The sequence below is a fragment of the Helicoverpa armigera genome, chromosome 4 (genome assembly GCF_030705265.1).
Source record: "Helicoverpa armigera isolate CAAS_96S chromosome 4, ASM3070526v1, whole genome shotgun sequence".
Taxonomy (NCBI): Eukaryota; Metazoa; Arthropoda; class Insecta; order Lepidoptera; family Noctuidae; genus Helicoverpa; species Helicoverpa armigera.
In genome coordinates, this window is record NC_087123.1 from 6317978 (window position 1) to 6344067 (window position 26090).

Sequence of the window (26090 nt, forward strand, 5' to 3'; positions counted from 1 at the left end):
CTTTATTGAAATTAATTACATTGCATTTACTCTTAAAATATAGCATGACTTTTAACGGCTAAGATAATTTTCTTAAAGCTATCTTAACTTTTAATAATAAACTTTGAGTTTTCTAGTGGAATAAATTGGTATACAAAGTTAATAATTTCTTATTTATTTTATGTTTTACGGTTTGGAAACACTACAATTCTAACTTACTATAAAAATCTAGCTTACTTACTCAAATGACATAAAATCAATATTTTCAGTATAACTTGAGCAATCATCTTTTCAATGGTTAAGTATGTGTGAAATCAAACAACACTACCAGCATAACTTTAGACAGAATGCAACAGAATTTACAAATCAAATTCTAACCTTTCATCAAAACAATTCAATAACAAACTTAATTTACGTAATTGATTTAATACTTCTGAACTTTTATCTTTATAATATATTTTCTATATTTACACAAGATTTATGTGCATAGCGTCGTTCATTTGCAAATGTTACGCTGTTTCGTATACATTAGATTCGGGGTTGTAGGACATTAGAAAAGTCTCGGTCTTGCCTTGAAGGGCGCCGCTTGGAATTGTGGCTTGATGTTCGATGAAGCCCCTTCATTGGCTCCGGGGGGAAGAGTCTTCAAGTATTCCAATGCTTTGGCGATAGCTTCTGGGATTGGTGGAGGTGTAGGCAGATGGTCTCCCTGGAAAACACAGTAAAGTTCAGTTACTGAATCGCATAAAATCTTACTTCTGATTGTTGACAACTGGGACTGTACCCAATAACCTGACTGCATTATGCGCTAATGTCAAAGTTAAGTAATACTTATAAAGTGACAAGGATTATGTTTGGTTATTTATTTCAATCTGTATAATTTGACTCTGTTTATCAATTTACAGACTATACAATACATAACCAACTTTAACAGCTGTAGAAAAGGCTAAGTTTTGTTCATTAAAATTCAATAGCCACAAGAAGCCACAATTAATAGCGCTGTTGTGTAAAACTGTACAAAGTGGCTGTCGATTCTAACATCTCCGCCCATTAATCGAACTTCACTAAAACTATCGATGAAGTATGGACAGCTGATAAAAAATGGCGGCTATTAACAAATTGTCAAACTTAGGTAATTGATTATCGCTTTTAATTTTGTTTAATTATTGAGGATTCTTCAACAAAAAAATTAATTGCTAGCTTAAATACTTTTTCTGGTTCTGTAAATGCAAGCCTGAAAGTTTCTTCTTTCATGCTGAATCTGCATTATGTACCTACCTGTCGTTTCATTCACTTCATTCGTTTGACTAAATGAAAGTTATGTAATGTATTTCTAAAGAAAGATCACTTATCGTTTAAATGAATGAATCAAGTTTAAAATCCAGATACAATTAACCTGTTACCGTTAACATTGACACGGTTAACCACATTATTTTTAAATATCAAGTTTTTACTAGTTGATCAATAGCCAATACATAATTCACGGACTAGTTCTTGGCGTAACATTTAAATTAGATTACTTTCAACATCAAAGTCAAGTAATTTTTCTACATCGTTGGGAAAGCTTAACAAATATATAAAAAATATTTTAATTTTTTTGATTTATGATATTCGATGAGTGCAAAATTATTACCTATTCATGAATGTACCAATAGATCTATTGTTGTACCTACTTGCAAAATACAAAAGTGATAGTTATGTAAATGAATTTATTGATAAAATAGTTTTGGTTTGTTGAGCATCCAGCCGCTAATTTCGAACGTAAACCTATCACGCATCATGTAGGCGGTGGTCATCGAAACGCAATGCGCTTGCACCATTTCAGCAAACACTTACGCGTAGTTATATAACCAATAGTGAATCACCTTATCCGTCGGGCAGACGAGACAGAATCAGTTATCGATGTTCAATGTCGACACCAGAAGCCTTCCCATTTCCCAAGAGCGGGTCACGGGTCGACGTTTGATATTTTACAGCGACATTTGCACACACGTTAGCTAACTAAAACCCACATCCACGCCACTGCAGCGCGGAGCACCGCAGACATCTTCCTAAACCTTTACGCAATGATGATTCAGGCTCGAGATGTTTACGAGAATTTACTACTTATACCTTCACACGGACCACTCCTTGCTTAATGCGGTATTCGGATGCCTTTTTTGTTTACCTACATTTAGTTTTGACGGCATGACCTAACTATCCAATTTAAGGTTTTCCTTACTAGGGATCGCGCTAACTTACGTAAAAAATATTCAAGGACACCCAGGTAATAAAAAACATTGCAACAGGATGACTGGCTATATAACTCCAACTAGGAGTTCTATCGTTGTTAACAAAAAATTACGAAGACCTTTATCATCAGGCTGACATTTTCAAAACATTCAAATAATCAATCTACTTGTTCCAGAAACAAAGATGTATCACCGTCTTTGAGCATCCATGTAGGTGTTTATTACATAACACCAAATGGACAATTACTGTCTCCTTGCGAAACAACATGTTTGAGCACTGAATGAAATATAGTGTAAATAGATTTTTCGGAATATATTTTGTAGGTCAATGTTGATTTCGCTTGTATTGTCTAGATTTAGAGTGATGTTTATTTCGAGGTTATTTTAAAACAAAGCTCAAACTTTTACACGAACTTGCAGTTTGGCTTGAAATAAATATGAATCATAAGGATCGTGAAGAATCCAATATACCTATGTGAAATTGCCAAGTATAAATCTTCTTCGACCTGGCTCAAGAAACTAGCATTTTGATTTTATTTTGACTATGCCTTTAATTCGATTCTACTCGGACCTGCCTTAAGTTGTTTGTTATTCTTACCTGCCTATCGGATTCCGTGAAACGTCTGCTGAGGATTAGGTATACAATTTATTGAGATTCCCGATGGAAAGATGTCAAGGCTTCTATTTGCCACCAGCAGTATAAATATAATTGCAATTTAGCAGGTGTTAAGACGTAATTTTATTTTATGCATTATTGCACAATTGTTGAAACGATGCTTCAATCTTGCGCATCCTTTTATGGCTAAAGGCGTAACCATCAGCGTTTAATTTGTAAAATTGTTGAGAGGCTTTGAATTATAAGTACCTTTTCTTAAAAGATTTTGTCATCCTTTAAGGTTTGTTGAGTAATCCTTACAGGTAAATGTGAAAAAAATACTACATCTGTATTTTCTCTTGATTTCACGTTAATGTTGGATTTGCAATTCTGGTAGTCTTATCAGATTGAATGGAGGAAAACAGGGTACCTTTATTTCTTAGAAGTGTGATATTTGCATAAATATTGAGTTACCTGTGGTTGGAATCCATTTTCGTCTGCGATGTACGTGAGTGCGATGAGCGAGCCGTCGGGAGCTTTGTAACTGAACTTGCCTTCCGCAGTTTGTATCTCCTTGCCTTCACCTTGCCCGAAGTTTTTCACGTAACCCGACTCTTCGGCATTGATTTCATTGCCTGTTTCATAACTGGAAATGGAAAAATATTGCTTAGTTCAAAAATTACACAGATGAAGCTTAAAGCTCTAAAATACTTTTTATACAATACTCTAGAATTAAATTATTTATTCTTAAAGAAATCATATAAAACTTGAATTTTATGTTTTCAAATAAGGTACAATCTGAATAAAAAGGTTAGTGTAGTAGTTAATTTTACTGAGCACGAAGAATCCTCTTATAATATTTTATCTCACCTCGAAATTCCTAAAGGGATAATATTTATGTTTTTCTCTGAAGGCGTAATACTTTATACAAAGTTGACATGAAGCACATTGTTATGGATGGCGTATGTACTTCACCGACATTGTGTTTACCTTACAATCTTGCAAGTAATCTTAAAGAAACTGGCGACTGGAAGTATTAACATGGTTATTAAACCACGTTAATTTAATATCTTTATTTAATTACGCGATTTGTCATTATTATCATCATGCACTGGCGTTAAGTAATAATATATTAATATTAGCTAAACGTGTCAAATATCTAACGGCCGTTCCCAATATTTGATCTATCTGTTGCTTGCTAAATATTAGATACTAGCCGTTTTCCCGCGGTTTCACTCGCGTCCCGTGAGAGCTTCTGCCCGCACCGGGATAAAATATAGCCTATGTTACTCGCAGATAATATAGCTTCCTAATGGTGAAAGAATATTTAAAATTGTTCCAGTAGTTTTTGAGTTATCCATTACAACCAAACAAACAAACAAAATTTTTCCTCTTTATAATATTAGTACAGAATACTATGTATGGGGCTAATGTCAAAATTCAATTTCCAGTCAGCAAAGCAACAATTGGGAAGATATTGTTAACGGACGTAACAGTACTGCACGTACATATGTGGTCAAAAGAGGTTTTTGTTTTTGATATTGTACCTCTATAATGAAGTTCTAACACATCTTGAAGTCTGTATATAAAGTATAAAATATAGGTACGTACAGCCATTTATAGGAGCCATCAGGATTGGGACCGTCGGATTCATAGCGAATGATTGGGATCGGAGCTGTAGACTGCGCCTGTGCTGCTGAATATGAAACTGCCACGAGGAGTACGAATATTAACGAGATCTGAAAAGACGAAAAACTTTTATTAAAAATTGATAAGAACGTGTTAATTAATAATAATGCCGTTTAAATAAAAAACAAAGATATATGCAGTCCAGTCAGTACCTAGTTATTGTGCAAATCTTCAATTTCGTGTCGTCATCTGCTTTAAGTTCATTTGTAAACGTGCTTAACTTCGACCCTAAGAACCCTAAGAACCAACCTATAAATACTATGAAACATATCGCGTTTAAAGTATGAAATGCACAATCAGTCAATATTTGCCCTTTGTACATACACAGCAGAAGGTATGTAAATGACTTTAACTACAAATATCAATAGAGGTAGTGCAGGATACTGTTTTTGTTGGTTGCATAACTATGTATACAAAAAATATATAAATAAAAATATAATGCGGTTTTTTTTATAAAAAGCTACCTTTACTTAGAAATGTATTTATATAGAAGAAAACGATAAAAGCGCCTGTCAACAATGAATAGCATTGTACCATCAGCATTTGTATTTGCTTGTATCAGCAAAACTGTAGGCGTTTTGGTGCAAGGTATAAGCTTTTTCATACCTCTTTATTTTTATTTTTTACAAAAATATTATCTGCCTTGGTAACATTCGTAAAGTTATACGCGTATCTACTTTAAAAAGAGGCATTTTTCAGCAATTAAATCAGATTTAAATGTACCTACTGAATTGATTGATTGTAGAAATAAATCTGTCTACGGTATTTGAGTTTTTATCTTAAAAAGTAAACACCTTTTCACACACGGTCGGTTAGCCTCATGGTAAGTTATTAATTAACTTGTGTTATGGATGCTAACACAACTGATAAACTACATATAGCTACATATTACATATTTATAAATAAATATTGTAACACCCAGACCACGGCTAACAAGCATGCTCATCACACAAATGTCGACCGAGCCGGGAATCGAACCCGGGACCTCAGGTTCGACAGTCCGGCATGGTGACCATTGCGCCATCGAAGTCGTCAAAAAGTAAATCAGGAAGGTGCAGCTGACATAATATGCAACATTAGTAGGTAATATTCCCACAAACTAACAAATTATTCACAACGTATATCCATCGCATGCCGGAAGGCACAAAGGTTGAGAGTGCTTTCTTCGTGAACAATGAAAATAAGTTTATAGAAATCGTGTGTTGAAACCGCTAACCACATTCAGTGATTTATATGCAACGTTAGGTTTATATCATGCAAGCATCGGAGGATACTCCCAAACGAAACAGAGAGAACTATCTTCAATCATTCTTATCAGGCTGGTGAGTGCAGGTATCTGATTACCATCATCTCAAAAACTATATTAATAGCATAATATTCTCTGATACTTAGACTGAAAAAATGTAGGGATATGAAAATAAATGTAAAATATGTCTAATAAGCAAGTAGGTATTTTTATCTGTACTATTACAATAACCTACACAGAAAATATGAAAATGTCTCTATGTAAACTAACACCATATTTGCAACCTTCATTTCATAACTTCAAAACAGCTTATCTCAAAAGCGATAAGAATCAAAAGATAGATAGATTTTTTTCATTGTACACCACAATTCAATCTCTAGGAGCTGTAAAAATTACGAAATAGCTAATTAATTATTTCACACAGACCACACAGTCAGTTTCGCGCGGTCATTACAATTTTAATAAGACTACAATAGGTTGCAATTCTACAAGTATGACGGAACTGTACGAAGAAACCTTTTCAATAGCTACTTATAGGTACATAGAAACAGCTATCACAAGCCTGATATAGTATTGATCTCTTTATTATCAAGATGAATAGACTAATCACTGTTGACATTTCCTCCTATTTGCTACGGTAACCATATTTAAAGATTACTTTGGATAACTGCGCGCTTAACTTCAGTAATTGTTTACATACATAGATGTATTTACATTAGCACAAAATGTTGCATTTAATATATAGTTTTATGATGGAATAAATTAATAATAAATCACATTTTATGTGAAAGAAGTTATTAGTTGTGTTACTTGTGTTAATGAGCTTAGAAGGTGTTGAGTCCTTGGCGTAGAAACTCTTTTTACATATACTTATTTATGAACAAAACCAGTAATAACTTAAAGAATTTAAAGTTCTAGCTTGCTGGTATTTCTTAACGGCAAAGTAGTCAACAGAATTAAGAATGCGATTTCTTGATGAGTGTGAAAGATTTTTGTCCCGAAATTATTTACAGTGTGGTGCTTTACACATATTGCACGCAGCGGCTCACTAGGCAAAGGCATACGTTTCGTACGTCAGTTACAAAAGTCCTTTGTTGGAAAATGACTACATTATATTTTACGATTGATATTGTGCAAACGGTGCACATGGAGGAAGTTACTCGTCTCGAAAACGTGAGTTAGGTGGGTAGAAATTGTCGGTTCGAGGAAAGAAAGGATTCCGTGATTCGACAACGATCTAAAGCTGCATTTTGAACTCCTGTTCATGAAACACGTGTTGACTTCTGACCCGTGATAACGTAACTGTAATAAATTTGCATGCTAAAATTCCTTGTGGACCGTTAAAATTTATGTGTTACCATAGAAAGCTGAAGCTTTCATAACTTATAATCTGCAGCGAATATTGCAAATACAAAAATTATACCAACACAAGCCCTGGGGGTAATATTATTACTCAATATACGAGAAATTTTGTTGACAATATGTACAAAATTTATAAATAAACACCGATCATAAATCGCCACGCAATATTGCTAAATATTATGATGTTTTAACGAACAAGATGTAAATGCCAGCGGTAAACATTAATGTCACATAGAAATCATAAATCCGAAAACAATTTAACACACTTCAACACTAACATAATTCAACACTTTTCGACATTTCTTTTGTTTATTTGTAACATTTTCAAGAATCGGCCATTGTATTATCAGACATTTTTTTCTCTCAGCAAAATGCCTGAAGTATTCTTGTTAACTAGCTAACCTAATATATTCCAAAATTTATATGGAATGCAAAGTTTCCCTAAAACATAGGACTGCGAAGGAAAAGTTCTATTACTTCGAATTCTATATCTCTGGAGTGAGTAGCTTTATTTTTTATGTAAACGCAATTTGCCTATATATTCTGAAGAGGAAATCAATTTTGTCCTTATACTTAACTTTTTGTGGCGCTCGTGAACACTAAGTAAGGCGTATGATAATATTGAAAAGGTTCATCCCTATTTTTAATATTTTCCATGTGTTAGTATAATCCAAGTACGAAAATGAAAGAAAATGAATTTATTTTAGAATGTTTACGAATGGGAAAGATAAGCTCATGTACAAGTTAGGTTGTAATCACCTACCTATAGTTAGTACAAAAACTGCTAGACCCAGTCCCATTTTGGCTGTACTGTACTAGAAATCGAACCTACTAATGCTCAGCCTTTGGATAGAAGATGAACAAATGAATGCTAATTAAAAGTTAGCGATTGGATAATACAAAATTGACTGTGAGATTGTAGGAAAACGTATTTCAAGCTCATTTTTTTCTGTACAGCAAAGCTTTTTATGAGAAGTAAGTAAGTCAGTCAAGTAAGTCTTTCTTGGAGTTTTTATATTACATTGAGAATAGTACGCATAGATAATGTGATATTATAATGCGTTATGAAAAGTCTTATGCATAATTGACCTCTGAAATTTTCAGCACCAGAGTCTAGAGACTTATCCTTGCTATCTACTATCACTTGATAAAATATAATTGATGTTTGAAAGTTCCTTGTAATACTTTTATATTCTGAAGAGTCATGATCAGTCAAAAATGATATGACGAGAACTGTCTAAAGCTCAAAAGAAGCCACGAAGACTGAAAATTTCCCGTATTCTTAAGTACTATTATTTAATAATTGTTTCCTCACCATTGTGTTAGAATGTGGGGCAGGGGTCGTCAATACAAAGGGACTGGATGCAATCACAGGCACAAATGTGTGCTCGTTGACACTGCTTGGGGTTTATATACCGGCGTGTTTACCTATGAACTTCGTGCGACCCGACGCCGGCGCAGCGCATCCCGATGCATCTTCGCGACGCTCACTTACAAACGTACCCGTACGCATGCTAAACAATCAGATACTAATGGAAATCAAATTATCTTAACAATTTTGAACATCGGAATTCTAGTAAAATTATTTATTGAGAATTCGATTTCACGATTGAACTTTATTGGAAAATGAAATTTTAATCAGTATCTGATCGGTACTTGTAGATAACTTTTCTTATATGTAAGTGCTGATTGTCTTATATAAAACTAAAACGTGGCAATGCTGCCAGCCTCTTGGGTACACTCCCGGTGGGCAGCGAGTTTTTTGATGACATTTTATAATTGTTTTTAGTTGTATATTATGTATAAATAAGTTTATTTTTACGTCATGGAAATATGTACATCTAATTCCTTTATATGTTTTTTTATTTATATATTGGACCTCCAACAAAGAATATACACAGCACAATCTTAAAACTAAGACATAGCTTAATCTAGCATGTTTATTCCGTAACATTAGGAACAAAATGTTAAAGTAGCTTGTTGAATTGTCTGCCAACTGTTAATAGTTATTACCAACACATTAAAATATGATTGACACTATTTAATCAACGAAAGAGGCAGTGAGCTTATTCGGTATTTCACCTTATATAGACATATAATATATATATAGCTGCTTATCCAATATGTGCAGAAGCTTATCATTTATTCGTGATGTGAGCTCATAATATATCATATAAAGAGGTGTAATTGACCCAGATATTGCTGTGTGTGTCTGTTCGTTTCCTCACTGTCTGTTATTATGAACCGAGCTCGCTATTTCTAAAGATGACATGCCCTGAAAGCCTTCAATGGTGATCTCTTTAGGAGAATCGATGGCTCAGCATGCTTTGTTGTTGACACACTAGATGCTTTGTGGGCTCGAAATATATTATCTGTATCTTGAATTAGATATCAAAGTAATTCAGTATAGATATTTGGGAAAACTTTTTTGTAACTAAACGGTTTCAGGTTTTTTTTCTTAAAGCTTTTAAATAGTTTTTACTTAACAAATCTCTTATTTGACCTACCTATGCCTATTTCAATTAATATTTTTTCTAGAAGTCAGGAGGAATATACAAAGAAAACTCCTGACCCATTTTGATGCCTTCCATTTTGTCAGTCAAGCGATCATGGTTGCGTTTTATGAAGAAAGACATTAAAGATCCTTCCGAGATAAACTTACACAATAAAATGACACAAAGAAATGCTGTTGCTTGTGCTTTTGGAAAAGAATAAATAAACTTGAAAAAACATCCACAACATTGCGACGAAGACATGAAAAAATTGCATTTTCACCTGACATCGAAGCATAAATTAGTTTTGTTTTTTACACCTCCTTCCCTTCCTTATTATGAGTTAAAGTAATATGCCAATCTAGCTTTCACAGTTTAGTATCTGTAGCAAGGTATCAATTTTTGTGTTAAAAGCAGCTTTCTCGTATATGAATATTTTAAAGATGAGGGGAAAACGATTTTCATATACCTGTAAGTGCTGAAGTATGCAAGTTGGACTAATTATCATTACAGATCTGTATCTAACTATGAAAAAAGGAAAACAAACAATGGTTATTGCTTATATGCCATTGATTAGTTAATTTTCATTATTGCTTGAAAATGTGAAGAAAAAATTACAGCAAGGGTTCGACGTAATCTACACTATTGTGAAATTAAATACTTTTTTCAAACATCACAAAAGAATGCGTCTTACTGTCATATAACATGCAATCGTAAAGCATTATGGTTTACGAGCTTGTCAAATATTATAATTAATGATGCAATGCATATATTTTTGTCAGCTAAAGGACCTAAACCGCCTTGGGGATTGCACTATGACTTATGGTTACAACTTTGCCTAAAAATCTCCGGGTCGTACATAATGTAGTATTAAATTCATCGAAAATTGCAACACAACTTATTGAAGCTTTAATATCACTAAATCGCGCCTTGACCAAAGCCATAAAGTTAGTGACAAAAGGAGTATAGTAGGCATGAGGCATAGAGATAGAGGTGTAAGTCGCGCTCAAAAAAAAGCTTAGCGTCAAGTCGTACTTATACTTTGTAGAAGAAAAAAGCTCAGTTTTCATTACCAGCAGAGAAATATGTATAAACAACTATCAGGTACTTTTCATCTTTACTCATCCGTCAAAAATTTTATACTTCAGCCTGTCAAGACAGCTACGTAATTAGATACAAAATTGAAAGAAAATAAAATAATGAGAGTCATTTTTATCATCCTTATAAGTTTTTATTTACTTTTAGTGTGCAAAACTTAGCACTTTAGCCATGTTTGGTAATTAAATAAATAGCTCATAAGCCATAAAATTAATGTATTAGAATGTGTTTGGAAACTTGTAATGTAAAGGTGAGTTGATCATAACATTATGCGCATTGCCTGTTATGGTAGCGTTACTTTGAATACATGGGTGGGCTCAAACTGTAAGGAAATATTTCTCTCTAAAAGGTGACCAAATAATTTTTAATTACTATTTTTTATTCATTTGCTAATGCCTAAATTAAGGAGGCCAATAAGCTGCAACATTGTTAGTCAATCTTGAATATAATTACTCATCAATGAAACCAAATAAAGTGTTCATATATGAAGTACAGAATGCTTAAAATGATCATAAAACATTTTATTGACATAACCGTATATTGATCTTAAGTGATAATCACCATTGGATGTGTGTAGCTGAGTTACAGCAGACATAGACTACGTTCTTTGTTAGCATAGTAATAATTTGTTACGTTTATGACTGTATGTCATCACTAAAACTAATTTCGCTATGAATTTTCCTCGCAATAAACTGTAATATATCATTAATATCATCTTCCGCGAATAAAGACTTGCCTTCACGGGCTTAATTAAGTGTTTGCGCAAACTGATCAAGTTTCATTTGAGCGTTGGAGGGTTCATGCAAAGTTGCACAAAGCCGTCATACGCTAGACAAGCTAATGTCCGATAAAGACGAGGGGTTATTGTGAAACAAGTACATGCGTCGCATCGACACGCACTGACCCCAGCGAAGCCAGTTCTACGTGTGGCATTTGATGAAACCAATAAAATATATAAAGTAATCAACTTAAAGCTTCTGAATTTATATATTTTCCAACTTGTAAGCACTTATTGATTTTAATTTTGTAAAGTATTTGATAGAATTAAAGGTTAATGCATCGCTTGAGTACCTAAATGAGTTCTTTCAAAAGTTATGGGCCAATGGAATTTGTTAAAAGATCATAAGGCCCCTAAACATTATGTTTTATGTCATTTTTGTACCTAAATATGTATATAATTCCATTAATATACAGGCACATAATTGATATTTTACGACCCACATAAATAACAAAGGTCCCATTTTGGTAGAAACATCCATAGACATAAATTTTTATGCTTCGTTCTTGGGTACATTTGTGAATCTGTCAACCTACTTCATGTAATTGTTGTTATCAATATAACATACTTGCTGAAAGTATCGCATTACAAGAAATTATATGATTACTTAAAGTTAAAGAACGTACATAGGGAATGTCGACTTTTTCACGCTCATTTAAGGTAACAAATTAGCTAATTAAAAACGTTTAACGAAGCATAAGTCGTAATTACTAATACAAAATGTGACTGCATAACTTGGTTGTAGGTAATGCTAGTATCACTTGCTTGTGCTTATAGTAAAAACTGGTTCATTCTACTAGGTTTTGAGTGACAGCTAAATAGCAAGCAACGGCGCGTGCACAGACAGTATGTTATGTTACGTCACTCTCTAATATAACTCTGTATCCTGCGATTGTATAATTCTTTTTACTTAACTTTCTATCTGGAATAAGTTGTACTCTGTCGGGTCATATCACGTTTGTCATTTGCATTGCATTTCATAAGATTATGTTATAATGATATGTCTCAGTTGCAACATAGTGCCGAGTGGGTGAATCTTGTAATAGTTTCTTTGAGTATTTTTTAAAACAAAATACCTATTATGACCTATTATACAATACTACTTTATCAAAGAATGAAATCTTTTGTAGAATAACGCTCTATGAGGTAGGTATTTTTAATGTTTGACAGTTTTATTATTCAACAGGAGGGGAAAAGAAACACAGGGTAAAATCAAGTTAACACTATATTTTACAACATTTTTATTGAAAATCAAACATACAAGATAAGTTAATCACAATGGTAAGGTATTTACAAAAGTATAAAAATAGAATTGAACACTTCTTTTGTTGGTGATGTATCACAAACAGGAATTATTTTTAGAGTAATATTCATTATTCCATGGAACCGCGTCAATTTGTTAGTAATTTCAAGTCTATAATGTTGAGTTCCATAAAATAATAAATAGGATTAAACCAAAGAGTTTTAAGTTCTTCTATATAGCAACAAAAAGTACTGGCATCCTAAAAAAATAAACGCTTACTCCATTTCACAAGATACCTGTGTTTCAAGAGTGCGTTTATTCTAATGAATTGTATCGTTAGTTGTTAGCTTCAAATCAAGTCTTTTATAATGACAACAGCAGTTACTGCAACTTAACAAAATCCGACCAGGAAAGTAACAGCTTACCTAGACATTAAGTGACATATTGAGTATTATATTATCTTGCAAAATAACAATTCGTCTTTAAACTTAACTTAAAGCCTATGACCACATTAAGTGAATACTGCATACGGCAATGATTATTTTGTTATCATCCAATCATGGGTCACGTTTGTTCCAGAGTTTGGAGGCGTTTATAATTTGATTGGATAACAAGTCTTATATTTTTGTATGTGACATAATGCTGGTGATAGGCGATATCTAGTCTTAAAGTATATGGCATTGTGGGGTCCTGCCATCAGAACGTTCACGGTACAAACACTCGAGAGTCACTGAGTCACTTTACTGCTGGTAGTAGGTTCCTTTGTAGTCAAGAGCTGCTCTGTCTTCCTGTTGTCTGGCAGCCTCAGGGTTGTTCTTGGCTTCCAAAGCGGCGCGTTCCTGAAATCACAAAAATTTCTTATCATCCACTGCAATTTAGACTTATTAAAACGTTGATTTTATTGAGACTAATTTATCTCTTCCAGTGTAGACATTCTAATGAAGTTAGGTAACACCATTTGCAGGCATGTTGCCATTTAATTTGACATCTATCATGACATCATAACAGGGTGGGTCTCGATTAAAGCTTCCATCGTCATTACTCATGCAGGACCTTTCTCTTTTTCCTAAGATTTCAAGATTTCAACTGATGCCATCATTGGCACATAAATTGTGAATACAGAGGATGTGCCAATGTTTTGCATTTAATGCTTTTTTAAGGAAACAGTCTAAGACTTCTTGTAACAAGTGAAAATTAATAATTTCAGAGTTAGTAAAGTTATGGATGTGGAAATAAAATTAAGTGTAAAGATAGTCTAGAGCATAAGGAAGACCGTAGTATATTTTTACTAAGGAAAGTAGTTCCTACAGAAAGCAGGTAGACCATGGGAAACAGCTAGTTTGAAATAATTAATAAATATCTTATCCAATATCAAGCTTCAATCGTCGAAAAGATAATTTTCAACAAACTAATCATGTTCGTTCTACAATAACCCTTGTCCCTTTACATTTTTCATAGCAAATGACGTGAAACTTACCGCATTGGCTTTGATTCCAGCGTAGATCAGGTCAAGACCTTTCTGGATTTCGGGGGAGACGGGGGGAGGGGTGGGGATGTGGTCTCCCTTGACCCTGAATCCGAGCTCGTCAGCGGTGTATTCGACAGTGATGATCTGGCCATCGGGAGCGGTGTAGCTGTAGGAACCCTGTTGGACCAAAGCGTTCTGGTCCTCACCAACCTGCCTCAGGTAACCTTCTTCGGAAGCCTGGATGTTGTTGCCAGTCTCGTACCTGGAATTATATAATTAAAAAGTTAGAATACTTGCTTTTAAGAAAGGGTGTGACGATGACTTGAAAAGCCAACTCAATTGACCTTCCTAAATTATTCATGGGTTTTCCAACCAACAAAAATCTGTATTGCGGAACCTAGGTACTTGTACAAGAAATCGACTTGTTTTTCTTGTAAAAACAATAAATATGTTAATTTTAAGTAATTTATTCAAGTTTACTTAACATCAAAGTTATGCGTAATCTCAAACATAGTAAAAGTAGGGTCAAGGTTGAACAATAAACTAGAAACAAATATGATGACATATACATCCGCTTGGGTATCGTAGAAGAAGTTATTCTGATTCTGAGATATTTTTTTCTTAGTATGTAGAGCTAGCATATAATTATAAAAACTTAATTGTAATTTAGAACAGTTATCTAATAATTAAGATTGCTTGAATCATAATCATTTAATCTGATATGAATCAGCCTTTGGCTCTATTAATTAAGAGCAGCCGAAAAGAGATAAACAGTTAATTATGTGAATAAAAAATATACTTACGCAGTCTTGTAGCTTCCATCAGTACCCTGCTCCTTGTCGAAACGGATGATGGGGATGAATGTGGTGGTGTCCAGTTGAACCTTGGGCCTGAAGTCGTCGATCTGCTTGGCCGGTCTGTAGTCCTGCTGCTGTTGCTGCTGTCTGTAGTCAGGCTGCTGCTGCTGGTAGTTGTTGTAGTTCTGCTCGGCGGGCAGCTGGTCCTCCGCCTCTTGCTGTTCAGGCTTCAGCGACACTCTCCTCTGCGGCAGAGCCGTCGAAAGGGCCAGCAGCGCACAAGAAACGACCTGAAACCACACAACCCCAATTATTAAACCATGTGACTTACATACATACACACTTGAACTTTAATGACCACATTAAATAACGAGATGATGTCAGACTGAAGAGCTTAATCATATACGGAATGTCGCAAGATAAGATGGAACATATACAATAGGCAGCATCTTGTGAAACCGGCTCATTCGACACGCAGGTTGGGCGAAAGTGGGCTCCAACATAATATGTATTGGCACTTACATGTCTACAAGCATGCCATTGTTTTCATTGAGATCAACCAACTTTTAGTTATGCTACGTTAACAGCGAGCGTCTTTTGTTTATTGTTATATAACCCATTGATTGCAAAAGGTAGGCAAATATGTTAGTTCGGACAACAAAGATGTCACATGTTATGTTTAAAAACGCATTTCGTAGACGTATGTGTTAAGTTTGTGATTACGAATTATATGAGATTTCATAATTCCGAGTGGAGCAGGTGGAACAACTGGATTAGTGAAATAAACAAACATAATGCAACCGCACCGATCTTCATGCAAGTAGTTACGATCACCAATTACTAGTTATTCTGTTGTGCCGAACAGTTCTAACATGCAAGCTAAACTAACTAGTTTTGTAGTAGTTTGGTTTATTCGAATTTAATGTTCTTGTATAACGTTTATTCGTTATTCACTACACATGATTTGCTCACTCACGCAGATCTTAACAAAATGTAGTGATTTAAAGACGCATAGTAACTGAAGTTGCGATCTTAATTTAACTGTCACTTTAGTGTAGTAGGTAATTGCAATCAGGTTTGATTCCTAGGTTGAGCATAATATGGTTAGCCTTTTCCTTGTAGATAGAGCTATTTATATGAGTAAAGCCGAAGTTTTCGGGGAACTTATGCATACTTAATGCAAAATGTGGAATTTCCAAAAACATAATCTCTGACAAAATTTTCTAGGAAATCAAGCAAAGTTACTGTTTAAGGACATTATTGTTATATTAGGTTTATGTTCTCATTTAAATAAGGCAATAACTAAATTATATTATCGTTACATATAAATTGACCTAGAAATAGTTACATAATGAAGTTACTAAGAACAAGATCATTTGTGTAACAGAAAGTTCATTAGAACGAGGTTATGACTGTCAGTTGAAAAGTAATAGTTTCTTGTTTATGCTATATGCTAATGATTCTTTCTTCGATCATATCTGGTTTTATATCGTAAATGCGATTGCGTGATGTTATATTACCGCACGCAGAAAAACATAAGCGATTACGAACTAAATCGATTTAATACATTTAGAAGTTACGAACAATGTTTCTTAACTGTTTTTCATACAATTATAACAACCTATGAAATAAAAGACAGTAATACCACCAGCTACATAATGTGCTATGCAAATAAATGTTTCGAATTATTCGAATGATCTTTTTTTTTTCAAGTAAGTTGCTATATCTACGTATGAATTTGACTATTATTTCTTGGCAACTTGAGTACCTACCTAAAGTTTAAGTTCATAAATAAACAAAAAAAAAAATAGTTTTGATTATACCTACATAAAAGGGAATCGTATTCAATAAATAAGGGATTCAATAAAAGTTAGTCAAGCGTCAAACTAACACAGATGGAGATACCTAATTTACGTACACTAATATTGAAAAAGTTTAGGGTTAAGTTTATCTTACCTGGGATTAATAAATACTATTTAAACTATAAAATTGTCCCCAAAACTTGCAACAAACAGTCGTGCTACAAGATTCTTATATTTTTTAACTATGGGGTCAGAGGTGGAGGCTGTTCTCTCCTAAAATGGTTGTACGAAATAAGAAGATGTATTGGGTGCCACTTGCACATTATGAAAGTAGCACAAGAGTTGCTTTGGAAACAGAAACACATGGAACAAATCTGTGTACAAAACTGTGGTAATTCTAATTTATGAAAAGTGTTATGATTATAAATTCAATCATAATTTGAAAACCCAATAAAAATTTACTAGTTACGCTTTTCAAACATGAACAAAGTATCTCAGAAAACATTCAAGTAAGAGAAATGTTTGAGAAATAATTTGATTACAATACTAAACACCAAAACCTTTGCTTAAGGTCGCCAAAGTTGTTCCGATTGCACTCGCGATAAACGATTAATAGTATAATTAAATGTAGGAATTTAAAGATGAAGACATTTAAATGGCAAAGTTCAACCGTCGACATATCTGCCGACCCTATTCTGTGCCGCCGCTCACAACACACGATTGCATCCAATCCTTCACAGAACTTGGGAATTAACGTAATGCTAATATATTCCAATTATTATAATAAGCATAATCTTCTATGATTACTTCACTTAGAGAAAGGTGGTTACTTAAATTGTTGGGGGCTGATTTTAATGAAAGGGGTAAAGAAAGAAGAAATGAGGGTTGTTTTATGAATGAAAAGTTTCACTTACCAGCAGTTTCATTGTTGTTTGTGTGTGGTGTCGGGCAGCAGCGAAGTGGCACGTGGAGTGTCGTGAACTATGTCAGAGTGGTAGTAGTGCGCTCACTTTTATACCGCACCCCTGCCACTTATCCGAACTGTGAGCCATCTCACTTTCATAGCCGACTTGCGGCTGCAATACGGTGCAGCCACGATCAAAGCCGACGTAGTCGCGATTTTTCGATTTCAATATCGATATCAAAAATCATGACATTGTTCATTTGTGAGTATGCCTACGATTGTCATGGTTCGTTAGATGTGATCTGCAAGCTTTCCAATGATCTCGCTATTGTGAAGCTCTTCATTGTAACACAATGCGTATGTTTATGGCTCTGATTTATTATGTAAATAAATCATATTGGACAACTTTTATTGTAGAAAATAAGCAGTTTCTCGTTGTTTCCCCATAATATCCTATATATATGCTTGCTAATTATCCGCGTTTTTAGCCACATGCCGGGGGAGACCCTTCCCATACCTGGATAAAATCTATGTTAGTCGGGGATAGTTAAGCTTTCCAATAGTGAAAAAGTTTTTCAAATCGTTTTAGTAGTTTCGGAGCCTTTAGCGGTTACACCTCTAAAGTATAAAACAAACCTAAAGTCTTATTTATTGTATTAGAATGGATAATTTTATATATATGTTTTACATGATTAGGTTGTACTATCATATTGCCAATTGTAGAATATTTTATTTTAATTCCTGAAAAAGTATTTACAATCCATAGCAACTGTGTTGGTAGCCATGCAATTTTATTGATTGCTGTTAATCAGAGTATGTGCACGTTAACTTTATTAGGAGCGGATACAGAAATAGGAAATAGATCGCGTCGATAAACATACTTGTAACGACTTTTTAGTATCGAAATCTGCCGGAGCTTCAAAGCTCCTCCTTAACTTTTATATAAATCTCTAAAAAAACTTAAAATCCTAAACTCCTGAAAAAATAAAATACTTGCTTATAGGCATAGATGCTACAGTTTTTCTACTAGTATATTGTCAAGCTGACAAACAGGATGTGGACATTCAATAGGTATTCACAGGTTACGTGTCTGTTCTCTTGTGCAATAAAAGCATTTTTTCTTACATTCGCACTATGTCCTTCGATGACGAATGACAATCTTATAAAAACTGCGTCAATTTGAATTAGGTACGGCTCGTTCAGAAATTCCTCAATAGCTAGTTAGTGTTAATGTTTATATAGTAGTTACTTGAGTACTTAGACTTGCTTGATCATTAACACATAAATGTACAACCATACGCATACGTTTCATCCGAGTGTTGTGAGATTCTCATTTGCCCAGTTTCTACAACTCGTAGCTTCCTTGTGACATTTGTTTATACGTGTCCTAGTTGCATACTACTTTTAAAAAGAATAAAATAAATACTCATAAAAGGTGACGACGCATGTTCCCCACCCAGTCTCACCTTTGCTTCATGCATAGAGATTTTCTAAAGAATTAAGAACTGTTTCATCTTACCGGCACTATCTTAAGAGACATGTTGTAAGGGGCATCGCTAGTGTTGCCAGTAGCGGTTACATAAATTGTAGGCGTTGTTTTCGCTTGTCAGTGTAGCAACACGTTACTATCAGTTATCAAGGCAACTTGCGCAATGGGCACAAGAGGGAGTGTGCGTGGACGCAGGCACGCCCGCGATGCGCTTCATTTCCGATCATTTTTGCGCCCGATGCACATAATTATTTATCTCATAATGAGTCTACAACAGTAATTTTTCTGCACCTTTACATAATAATAATGCTTGATGAGAATGATCAATCTGACTCACATTTGATGAGGTAACTAACGTTGTTATCGTTAATATCATAAAAATGCAAGTGATTTAGATATTAACGATAACAACGTTAGTACGTAGTAATTTAACGTAGTGATTTATGGTCTTAATCGTTGAGAATATTTGCAATGAACGACAGATACTAACTACGAGTAATAACAGAACTACTTACTCATTCTGATTTACCATTAACACGAGATACAAGATACGAACAAGCTGCTCAATAGAACGAAGATTTTTCAAAAAGATGATTCTAGGCAATTTAGTAAAAAAAAATGTAGCTGTTTATCAGTCACCAGAAAGTATTTTACAATATAGCCTATTAGATATCGTAACATATCGTTAGCGTGATCATAGTCAGTATTTTGTCATAAATATTTTCAATTGCACGTCTTTGGCGGACGCGAGATGAGTCTGTTACGTAACGCGTGCCTGTGCTTTTGAGGTTACTGACACTGCGCCGTGCATGGGGCACCCACTTGTAAGTGTTTTGCACTCATTAGTCATAACCATCGGCCAGTGCTTTACTATGAGGCGAAACTAGGCTGACGTGACGGACGTCCCCCTCTTATTTGATCAATTTAACCTTGGCGTACGAACTCTGTAGAGTGGTCTAATGCACTTGCTTAATAAACGTGTTAGTACAAGATGAGCACTTGTCTTATGCGATATTTACGCACCGAATACTATTCATAATTGAATCTTGTAATAAACTTGAAAATGTTGCCTATTAATATGATAATAACGAGGAGCACCCACATTGACGGGTATGTGAGATTGAATAGATTTTATTAAACGTAGGCGAAACAAAAGAGGCACGCAAGGACAGTAAAGTGATGAGCCATACGCTACCTACCCCATAAAGGATTAATCATAGTGAAAACGATTACTCATTACACTGCCAAGATCACAATTTAACACGATGCCAGTGAAGAAAAAACTACTACCCAACACCAGTCAAAGAAAAGTTGCCATAAAAGTGACATAAAATCGAACGTATAGTTCATCAGCATCGTCGTATCAGTTCGTGTTTGTTTTATAATAAGCGGTCATAGAACAAAATATTCATTCTATGAATAGAGTAAACAATGTTATGTAGCTTAACAAAAAACGTTGCAATAGAACAAGATTTTCATTGCAAATATAATTTGCATTAGTTATACCTGCACTGTGTAATGACATATTATTGAGAATTTCTTTTTGTTCGAAACGTTTAGTGTGTCAAGGCACTGGTTGCCCCATTCTATAGGCATCCTACTTAGTACTTATAGTGTTAGTGCTTGTGTAGGTACAGAACACAATAGCCATTCATCGCTCTGCTACCAGCCTGTTAATTACGTATTCATCGAAAGCAAAAAGCTTATAACTTACCGCTAACTTTGACAATGACATTAACTCAATGCCGTAGAAAACGTATAATGAATTTTACTCACGTATTTAATTGATCGAGCGCGGATAAATCTCATTTGAAATTAATAAATTGTAATTTATTAAACCGTATACATTTCTTTAATTATACTATTAATTATTTAAACACAGTAGCAGGATTATACTAATGATTTCATTCACACGTATTTAATTCAAATAGTGTTTTTCTTTTCTTTGAAACTAACAGTAGCAGACTATTCACATATTAGCTAACCTATAGTGTACGGCGATTAATAAGTGAACCGTTTTTATCAATAGCCCATTATTTGCGTGAGACGATGATCAAAAGATATCACGTACGAAATATTTTAGCATAGACTACAGAAATTCTTGAATAACAAAAAAGTATGCATTATACATCTACTTATGTGAATAGCCAGACTTATTAAGAAACCATTCTGATTTTGTATTTGCTATTCTGTCTGTGATTGCTCAATTAAACAACCTAGTAATAGTTGCATTCTTCTGCATCATCTTCAAAAATGTTACGATTTTATTGATAGACTGGGGCCAAAAGGTGAGAGTTATGAGATGGACAGGTTTGCAATACAACCTACATTATAATTTGGATGTTGCAGACTGCTTGTGAATATTAAAAAAAAAAACTATCTTAAAAAAAACTTCGCAATAAAACATAGCCTCAATTCTGTATAAAATTAGAACTGTCTTATACCAACGTAATTATGATTCACTTATAAAATAAATGTCAATATTATTTATAGTCGCCTAGTAAATTGCATCTTCAGCCGTACGCGTTTTGTGCAGACCTTTAGAAGATCATTGAACTTGTGCCCTTATCGAAACAATGCCTTTATTAATTTATTTACTAAAATAAAATAACATTTAAACCAGATCACCTGCTGGAAACAACTCGTTCTTAAAATAAGTTCGGATCATACTTCATGTGTGTGCACATTCACTTTGATGAACTAGGTATACATACATTTACGTACAAGCTGTGTCGGCCACATTTATAAGGAACTAATATACGTCAACGTTATTCTTAGTCTTATTGCTCATACCTAGTTTTAAGTTTTAGTGCAAATAAAATAATATGACACAATCACCTATTTATTACTGTCTGCTAAGATTAAAAGCTTACGAAAAAGTCGTTAAATATTAAGGCTTGATTGATTACTATTGCACATTAAGAATTGGATGATTTAGTTCAAAGAATTACATAAATATACCGAGAACAATATGCGGAGACAAATGGACACTAAACGGAGAAAGTAAAATTGTAACATAGGATGTCTCGAGGCGTTTTGCTTATGTAAGCTTGTACTAGATACAGTTGTAAAAACTGTAATGGGAATGTAGGTTTAGATACCATGCTTACTGTAGGTAGGAACTTTGTTCTTCGTTACAAAGTCTGATGTCCCAGCACTTTGATATAGTGATGTCTATCTTTTTTATTTCCCTTGGACTTTATTCGTGAACCAACCTGTCAAGGTGCAAACAGTCTGCAAAATAAAGCAGAGCTTTAATCTGCAGAAAGCTCTATTTTGCTCTCACCTCGAGCGGAATCCAGAAGCAATAATTACCAGAAACAGGTCCTATAAATTTCCTGTAAATATTGTTTTAACTTGTGAAAATCTAGTCTATTCATTTTTATTCATATTAGAGGGTTATTCAAAGAAACACAAGTTCAATTTCAAAACTATTTACCATAAAACGCAAAGACCATCAATTAAGTGTCTAGAAGGAAATGTAGTCTAGTTTAGACAAAAATGTAAAAAGAAACTAGTAGCATACCCACCTATTTACCTTAAACGTTAGACCGGCAAAGCAACTAAACTTGATCGTATACTAATGTCTAGTGCATGCTTGCTTGATTTTGTGTAATTACATATTTCGAAGCTGTATCGATAAGTTAAATAATACGGTTCAACAATTCACTAGTATCTTTGTAAGTTCAAAGTACTGTTCATTAATACTTTTATGATTACTTTTTATACCTTCTTTGATTTCAAATTTGAAGTTCAGAAATTAGTGCATATTTATGTACCTACTAACAACTTTTTTTATTTTTGGGTTTTTAGTTAAGGCACCAAAGAGTTTTCTTAGAAGTATCTTCGTATCAAGCTGAACCTACCTTCTAGTCTAGAGCCTACATACCGTTGGTTTTTACTTTGAGACATCGATATACATCATTCGAAGTTGCTCTAGAATATATCTTCGTCGAGGCTATCTTTTTAGCAAACAACTTTTAATGCATCATGGCGGAATGTGGGTCGATCGAACGGCTAGATTGATGAATCAAATTGTTGGCATTAGACTTGGATAAAACTGTTGCAAGACTCAGATCTACGGACATCCATATACAATAGCCGTTTCTTGCAGCCTTACCCACGACTTTGGGGAACTAAAATGTATACTAATTTCCCATAACCGGATAAAATTGGTGTCTGCAAATCAGCGATAATGTAAGATTGTAATGACTTTCTTTATTATACCTCTAATATAAATGTACATTATTTACACCAAAAACGTTTATACCGAAGAAAATTGTGTTCAAAACAAAACTGTATCAGTAGATACACCTAATATAAACGTCATTGATTTCACAACAAAAGTGAGAGGAGGAACGCTTCTCCGCGCTATGCGTCGAACACTTGAACTGATCTTGACATTTAATTGAACTGATATTTCAATTTGCATCGCTCTGTACTGCACGCAAGGCGTATAAGAATTCGCGTAGTACTTTCTTTCTTTTTATAGGTATATTTATAGCAACATAAATATTGTAGACACTTAGACAGTTTAATTTACCTAAACACTATAACATAAAATATTAGTATATTCTAGAATGATTACTATCATTTCCTATTTCATGATTGAATACTCATTTACTTATTACAAAAACTACTTACTCTTAATACCTACATAATATATTATTATGCAAAGTTATTCAAACTACAATTGCAAGTATGATTACCTGCACTCTATTCCAGTTGTCACAAGATTTCAGGTCATTTTGACAGTTTGCAAAAAGAAGTAGTGCGAGATATAAACCTGTATTGAAAATAAACTCTTTTGCAAAAAAAGCGGGCACCTATGCGAAATCTTAGTTTTAAGGACTTTACGTGTATTTTAAAGGGTTTTAATGATTGTAGTGTGTTTCTAGCGTCAAAAGGGTTAGCCAAGCATGCGTGAGAGTGTATTCTAAATTTGAATATTGTAAAATTGCTAAGAAATTGGTTAAACCTTGTTTTGGACTAATCGCTGGCAGAATGTTCGTCGGTGTTTTGAAAAGTTTTTGAAGTGATTTTCAGAAAAATGATAATGCAGTTTTAATTAATGATTAATGTACCTTTTTGTTAGATCAAAACATTTTGGGAAACACTATGCATATTTGATAAAATTTTCACCTGCTCTAAATGGGCTATACTGATGATTGATGGACATGTTAAGAGTTCCGGTATTTTGGTGTAAAGCGTTCTATTGTTTAGATATTGTACTCACGTGTTTTAAAATATCGCTTTTTCATAATTAAACACTATAGAGGAGTATCAGTACCTTGGGTTGCGACAAAACCAATTTAAAGTAAGCAGTGCCGATCAAAACTCGTCTCCTATCGGACTTTGACATTTTTAAAAGTCTTGAAATTCTACAAAATACAGAAAATAGCACATAGACTGTGAGCACGAGGTCTTAAGGTCTCGTAATCACTGATTTTTAATTAACCTCGTCTCTTGGGAAACTCCGTAGACCTCTGAAGATCTATGAGTCTGAGCGTTCAAATAGCGTGTTTTCATCCCACGGACATTTTATTAAATAAACTTGCCTGCACCGAGATTTTCTGGCATCTACAACATTTTTCTGCTTAAATCATAACAATTATTGGCTATTTTCTCATTTCTTAAGAAACATACGTTTGGCCAATAATTTTGAATTCTTGACTCCCTTTCAGCCAAATCATCATTTACTTACCCGATACCTACGGAGTTATCGAGAGCTTCAACGCGGCAATATTTTGACTTTTTAGATAGCTTTAACCCTCATCATTTTTCATGTCGTTAATTTTAACATTTATCACAAAATTTGGTATTTTTTAAATGTTAAAGTCCGATAGGAGACGAGTTGTGATCGGCACTGCTTACTTTAAATTGGTTTTGTAGCAACCCAAGGTACTGATACTCCTCTATATAGTGTTTAATTATGAAAAAGCGATATTTTAAAACACGTGAGTACAATATCTAAACAATAGAACGCTTTACACCAAAATACCGGAACTCTTAACATGTCCATCAATCATCAGTATAGCCCATTTAGAGCAGGTGAAAATTTTAACAAATATGCATAGTTTTTCCCAAAATGTTTTGATCTAACAAAAAGGTACATTAATCATTAATTAAAACTGCATTATCATTTTTCTGAAAATCACTTCAAAAACTTTTCAAAACATCGACGAACTTTCTGCCAGCAATTAGTCCAAAACAAGGTTTAACCAATTTCTTAGCAATTGTACAATATTCAAATTTAGAATACACTCTCACGCATGCTTGGCAAACCCTTTTGATGCTAGAAACATACTACAATCATTAAAACCCTCTGAAATACACATAAAGTCCTTAAAACTAAGATTTCGCATAGGTGCCCGCTTTTTTTGCAAAAGAGTGTATTACTATCACAGGCGGAACTGACTATATTAAATAACTTCTAGTTATATCCTCAGCCTTGTATTTAAAGGTAGAGTAATGACGGCATAAACCATTGAATCGCATAATGCAGATGCCGCATAATAGCTATTGTCTGTGCAGTACTCTTGTCCTATACTTTACTATGCCTACTATCATCAACTACGTTATCGTTAAAATAACTGAAATACCAACATTCCATTAGGTAAGTTGATTCACTTCTAGACGGAGCTCTTTCAAATTCAAATATGCAAGCGCCTAGCGGTAATTTCAATATAGCTGGTTTAAACCAAAATCACACGTATAAAGTAGTAGGCGTTAGAGTGCACTATAACAGCGAATACACTTTCACAGTTTAATATAACTTGCATCGTTGCCTCCTTCCTCAATAATTGCCGTGGCCGATATTCTTTAAGGTTCTCTGTTAATTCTTACTCGAATAATATCGTATTTATCTGCATGATTAAATGATGTAAGGTTAAAATAATACGAAAATAATATCAACA

The 26090-nt window shown here is 34.0% G+C and overlaps 2 protein-coding genes across 2 annotated transcripts; both read right to left on the reverse strand.

Annotated features, from left to right (window-relative positions):
- On the reverse strand, nt 1-8535 carry LOC110384201 (endocuticle structural glycoprotein ABD-4). The gene is made up of 4 exons (XM_049847169.2): nt 8418-8535; nt 4417-4544; nt 3280-3451; nt 1-688 (listed from the first exon to the last, which is right to left on the reverse strand). The coding sequence occupies exons 1-4, from the start codon at nt 8418-8420 to the stop codon at nt 530-532; spliced, it is 462 nt and encodes a 153-aa protein (XP_049703126.2). The 5' UTR covers nt 8421-8535; the 3' UTR covers nt 1-529.
- A 4147-nt stretch (nt 8536-12682) lies between these two features.
- Nucleotides 12683-17845, reverse strand: LOC110384198 (endocuticle structural glycoprotein SgAbd-2). The gene is made up of 4 exons (XM_021345352.3): nt 17695-17845; nt 14985-15268; nt 14191-14443; nt 12683-13552 (listed from the first exon to the last, which is right to left on the reverse strand). Exons 1-4 carry the CDS (start codon nt 17704-17706, stop codon nt 13454-13456), a joined length of 648 nt encoding a protein of 215 aa, XP_021201027.2. The 5' UTR covers nt 17707-17845; the 3' UTR covers nt 12683-13453.
- Nucleotides 17846-26090: the final 8245 nt, after the last annotated feature.

Excerpts from the sequence above, each read along its gene's own strand:
- LOC110384201 (XM_049847169.2), bottom strand. Across the intron at positions 3,452-4,416 it reads GATGGCTCCTATAAATGGCT|TTATGAAACAGGCAATGAAA; the intron begins GTACGTACCTAT and ends TTCCATTTCCAG. Across the intron at positions 689-3,279 it reads AAAATGGATTCCAACCACAG|GGAGACCATCTGCCTACACC; the intron begins GTAACTCAATAT and ends TGTGTTTTCCAG.
- LOC110384198 (XM_021345352.3), bottom strand. Across the intron at positions 14,444-14,984 it reads GATGGAAGCTACAAGACTGC|GTACGAGACTGGCAACAACA; the intron begins GTAAGTATATTT and ends ATATAATTCCAG. Across the intron at positions 13,553-14,190 it reads CTGGAATCAAAGCCAATGCG|GAACGCGCCGCTTTGGAAGC; the intron begins GTAAGTTTCACG and ends TTGTGATTTCAG.